The 4,937-nt window shown below is 59.6% G+C and overlaps 1 protein-coding gene across 2 annotated transcripts; it reads left to right on the forward strand.

The window, feature by feature from the left end:
• Positions 1 to 542: 542 nt before the first annotated feature.
• LCN2 (lipocalin 2) lies at positions 543 to 4,937 on the forward strand. Of its 2 annotated transcripts, none has more exons than XM_032257390.1 (7): positions 543 to 769; positions 1,320 to 1,456; positions 3,030 to 3,109; positions 3,298 to 3,417; positions 3,605 to 3,706; positions 4,585 to 4,611; positions 4,746 to 4,937. In XM_032257390.1, exons 1-6 carry the CDS (start codon positions 632 to 634, stop codon positions 4,602 to 4,604), a joined length of 597 nt encoding a protein of 198 aa, XP_032113281.1. In that variant the 5' UTR covers positions 543 to 631; the 3' UTR covers positions 4,605 to 4,611; positions 4,746 to 4,937. The 2 variants fall into 2 exon arrangements, with proteins under 2 accessions (XP_032113281.1, XP_032113280.1); XM_032257389.1 differs by having other exon boundaries at positions 4,794 to 4,937.

The raw sequence follows: 4,937 nt of genomic DNA on the forward strand, positions 1-4,937 counted from the left end.
GAGAGGGACAAGGAGCTGCCTCAAGGCCTCTGGAGCACACCCACGTCCCAGCATGGGGCTCCCAGGAAGGTCAAGATTCTGGGCTCCATGATCTCAGAGTAGACTTTGTCCACTGTCAGCCACCCCACCCTTCTCTGGCCCTTAAAGGAACCAGGAAACAGCACATGATCTATTGGAAGGAGGCATTCATTCATTCTTCCCTGTCAGTGAGCACAGGGAGGGGCCCACAGGGCACATACCCAACCCTGGGCTCCAGCAGAGCAGGGGGGTCAGAGATGACACCTCTTCCAGCTCACCGGCCACTGGCCCACACACAGGATAATCAAAGGACGGGAAGGGCACAAAGACTGCACAGAGGGAGCCCTTGTCCCTGCCAGAGGTGCCGCACTCCGGGAATGTCCCCCGTCCCTCTGTCTTGCGAAATCCTGACCTGAGGCAGAAATCTTGCCAAGTGTTTCCGCAGGAGTTCCTGGCAGTTGCTTCACCTTCCTGGTCTTGGCAAAGAATGAATCAGCCCACCCTAGAGCCCATAAATAGGGCCACCCAGGGGAGCTTCTCACTCACTACCTCCTCCTCCACCCCTGCCAGGCCCAGCAGCCACCACAGTGCCTGCCTCCTCGGCCCTGAAATCATGCCCCTGCATCTCCTGTGGCTGAGCCTCGCCCTGCTGGGGGCTCTGCAAGCCCAGGCCCAGGACTCCCCCTCACCCCTGATCCCAGCCCCACCTCTGAGCAAGGTCCCTCTGCAGCAGAACTTCCAGGATAACGAGGTACGGAGTCAAGAGGGGCACCTGCAGGCAGGGCCCGGGGAAGAGTGGGAACAGAGGGGAGGAGAGGTGGAGAGACTCAGGAGGGGCACTGTGCAGGACTCTGGGAGTCCAAGGTCCAGGCTTCAGCTCACCCCGTGTCTCCAGGGTCCCGTGATGGAAACCTTGCCCCTTCCCCCATCCCCACCTCATCTCAGCCTGAACAGACTTTCCCAGGTCCACTTCCCCTCTCCCAAAACCCCCACTGTCCAAGGAAGGTGGGAACATCTTTAGTTCCCCTGAACGGAATGGGAAACTGAGGCTCAGAAAGGCTCACCAGCAACTTGCCTCCTCCCTGCCAGCCTCAGAACCACCTCTTCCCTCAGCCTCCCTTCTAGACTTATGGCCTCCTGCTCCTGCCCCTTCACCAGTGCAGGCCCAGTCTGGGCCCTGCTGCCCAGCCAGAGGGGCTCCTGGTTCCAGGCTGGGCTGCCAAGAGGTGCCACAGGGACAGAACTGGAGGGGTGGCTCCTAGGGCCATTCCTGGGCTGTGCCTATCATCAGTCCCCTGCAGTTCCAGGGGAAGTGGTATGTGGTAGGCCTGTCAGGGAATGCAATTGGCAGAGAAGGCCAAGACTCGCCGAAGATGTATGCCACCATCTATGAGCTGAAAGAGGACAAGAGCTACAACGTCACCTCGGTCCTGTTCAGGTGAGGGCCAACACCTCCTGGGGATGTGAGAGGCAGACTGATGTCACAGGCAAGGGGTGGCCAAAACTGAGGGAAGCTGTCATTCATCCTACTGTTCTGCATGGAATTCATCTGAGTTCATCCTTCCTCCATTCCGTAGGGCAATATTTATAGGGCATTTCTGTGCAGACACACACAGACGGCGGTGGGGGTGGACACACACAGCCATTAGAAAACAAGATGGAGAGAGGAGGGGTGCCCAGGAGCAGGAGGAAGGGACACTGGATCCAGCCTGCAACCCCACCCAGGGCCTTCGTGGAGGGCTTCCAGGAAGGTAGCCTTAAAAGAGCCAACCTGTAATCCCAGCACTTTGGGAAGCCAAGGTGGGCGGATCACAAGGTCGGGAGATGGAGACCATCCTGGCTAACATGGTGAAACTCTGTCTCTAAAATACAAAAATTCAAAAAATACCAAAAAAATTAGCTGGACGTGGTGGTGCATACCTGTAGTCCCAGCTACTCTGGAGACTGAGGCAGGAGAATCGCTTGAACCCAGGAGGTGGAGGTTGCAGTGAGCTGAGATCGCACCACTGCACTCCAGCCTGGATGACAGAGCAAGGTTCTGTCTCAAAAACTAAAAATAGTAATAATAATAAAAAAGAGCCAACCTGCTTCAGAAGGTGCTTCAGAAGGAAGTGTCAGGTGTTCACAGCAGGGGCTGAGCCAGAGAGAGCCCCCTTCAGGAAGCAGCAAGCCATCGCCAGGTCGTCCTGAGCAGAGCTGCTGAGCAGCCTGGCGGGGTAGGGGGCCAGGCTAGCACGGTCCTCAGGCACCCGCCCCGGAGCTATTCAGAGTGGGTTAGAGCGGGGCCCCTGGGCTGCAGAGTGGGGAGACATGTTGGGGTGCAGCCTGGGAGGGTGGGAGACCAGCAAAAGTGACACAGGGCCGTCACAGGTGGGAGAGAACAGGTGCAGGGTGGAGGGGCAGGGAGCCGGGGACCAGCCACCCCCAGTGGGTTTCTGACTCTGGCAGCTGAATGGATTGGGATTGGGCATTTGTGGAGCGAGGAGCAGAAGAAAGACAGTTTGGGGAGCTCAGCCCCGGTGTCAGGGAATGGGAAGGATGAGGTCAGGTTTGACCTGAGAGCTAGGGGAACGACTGGCATGGAGCAGACTGGAAGCAGCAAGGTGGATCCCGGGACAGGGTAGAGGAAGGGAAGCAGCAAGCTGAGCGCAGGGGAGAAATGTGTGTGTGGGGGCGGTGTCGGGAGAAGCCCACCCAGGGAGGCAGCCAAAGGAAAGAAGGACATGGGGCGCTGGAGGGCCTGAGCAGGGTCCAGGGGCCCCAGGCAACAGACCAGGAGGGACAGCCTGGGGTCAGCTCAGGGGGAAGGCCCAAGCCCATCTCGGCTGGGTGGGTGGAGTAGGGCACCTTCAGGGTCCCTCCAGGGAGTGGGGGATGAGCTGTCAGAGTTAGGGGTTGGGCTGGACTGAGAGCATCAGAATCCTGCTGCTGCCCTGGCCCCTACCTTGTCCAGCCCAGGGGGCCCAAACCTGGTCATCTCACCTCTCACCCACTCATCTCTCCCTCCCAAGGAAAGGGAAGTGTGACTATTGGATCAGAACTTTTGTTCCAAGCTCCCAGCCCGGCGAGTTCAAGCTGGGCAACATTGAGAGTGAGTCCTGAGGGAGGCGGGGCGCTGCGCCGGGGCTCCAGGGGGCTGGGGAGGGGCACAGAGCTTCCTGCTCCTCCACACAGATGCGTTGTATGGGGAGAAGTCTGTGCTGATGGGCTGCGGGGGAAGGGGACAGCTCCCTCCTCCCATCCAGAACAGGGCTGACCCCTCACCATCCACACCTGCAGGTCACCCTGGATTAACCAGTTACATCGTGCGAGTGGTGAGCACTGACTATAAACAGTACGCCATGGTGTTCTTCAGGAAGGTTTCGCACAACAGGGAGTACTTCAAGGTCACCCTCTATGGTGGGTCCCCTCCCACACCCTCGGGGACCGGCTCCTGATCACACTTAGCGGGAGGGGAGGCCGGTCCCCACCTGCAGGAAGGTCATTCCACAGACCCTCCATGAGGAAGGGATCTGAGGCCTCATCCACTCATTCAATGATATTTATGGGGTGTCTACCCGCCACTCACCGGCCATCTTGGTTACAGGGAGAACCAAGGAGCTGACTTCAGACCTAAAGAAGAACTTCACCCGCTTCTCCAAATCTCTGGGCCTCACTGAAAACCACATCGTCTTCCCTGTGCCAATCGGTAATGGCCAGTCTGGATGTGGGGATGGGGACATGGGGACTGTTCAGGCGGGCTGCTTCCCTACCAGGGAGGGAGGAGAGGAGAGACTCCATCCCCAGCTTCAGTTACTGGAGTGGTGGACAGTCCAGGAGCTCCTTGGAAGCCACTCTAGGCTCAGGAAGACTGTGCTCCCACCCCAGGGTCTATGGGGCTCCCAGGGACCCACCCAGGCCCCAAGTGCTCCTTCCTGGCAGTTTAGCCAGGGTCTGCCCAGGCCAGGATTTCAGGCCCAGGCCCAAGTTTCCATTTCTCAGTCTCGCTGGCCTGACACCTCCCCCAATCCTTCCAGGCCCCCTCGTGGTGAGCCGTCTCCCCCTACCCTCCCAGGCTTCATCACCCTGGGTCTTGCTGTCCTGCCTGTCTTCCCTCCCCTGGGCACTTGCTCACCACTGACTTGGGAGATGTCCTTGACTCCAGGGAGCCTGGTTGGGCAGGAGGCCCCAGCTAGGCCATTCAGAGAACCACTGGCCTCCCCCAGGCTGAGGGGCTGCCTAGACTGGTAAACAGGCAGGAGACGGCGGTGCCAGAGCAGCCTGGGAGCCAGGCCTCACTCAAGACAGCCCACCCTCCGGCCTTTCTCCCACATCCCCTGCCCCACCATCCGCCCCTCTGTTGCCCCATCTCTGAAAGGAACCCCCACACCTTCTGCAGCTGGGCCGGTGGGGTGTGGGCTGCCCAGGGGCAGTGCAGAAGACCTGGCAGTCAGGGATCACATACAATCACACAAGGGCACACGCGTGCACACACATGCTCACACACGGACACACACACGGGCACACACATGCTCACACACGGGCACACACACAGCTACTTGTTCTGATGGACTTTCTCCCCAACAGACCAGTGCATTGACGGCTGAGTGCACAGTGAGTGTGGCTGGGTGGCTGGGAGGGGCTTATGGGAGGCCAGGGTGCAGTGGGCTGGGGTCTTGGGCCTGCCTTTGCTCCTCCCTCTGCCCCCGAGCACTGCTGCCATCTTTATTCTGCTGTCTCTGTCTCGGGTGCCTCCCATCTCTCCGCCCATCACCCTCATATCCACCTCTGTCCAGGGTGCCGCCAGCTGCCCCACCAGCGCGGACACCATCAAGGGAGCTGGGAGACCCTCCCCACAGCGCTGCTCACCCAGCTGCTCCGCAGGCCACCCCGATCATGAGGCCCCACCTTGTCTGCTAAATAAACATGTACCCCAGGCC

Source organism: Sapajus apella, unplaced genomic scaffold, assembly GCF_009761245.1.
Source record: "Sapajus apella isolate SASKATOON/1434 unplaced genomic scaffold, GSC_monkey_1.0 scaffold97, whole genome shotgun sequence".
Taxonomy (NCBI): domain Eukaryota; kingdom Metazoa; phylum Chordata; class Mammalia; order Primates; family Cebidae; genus Sapajus; species Sapajus apella.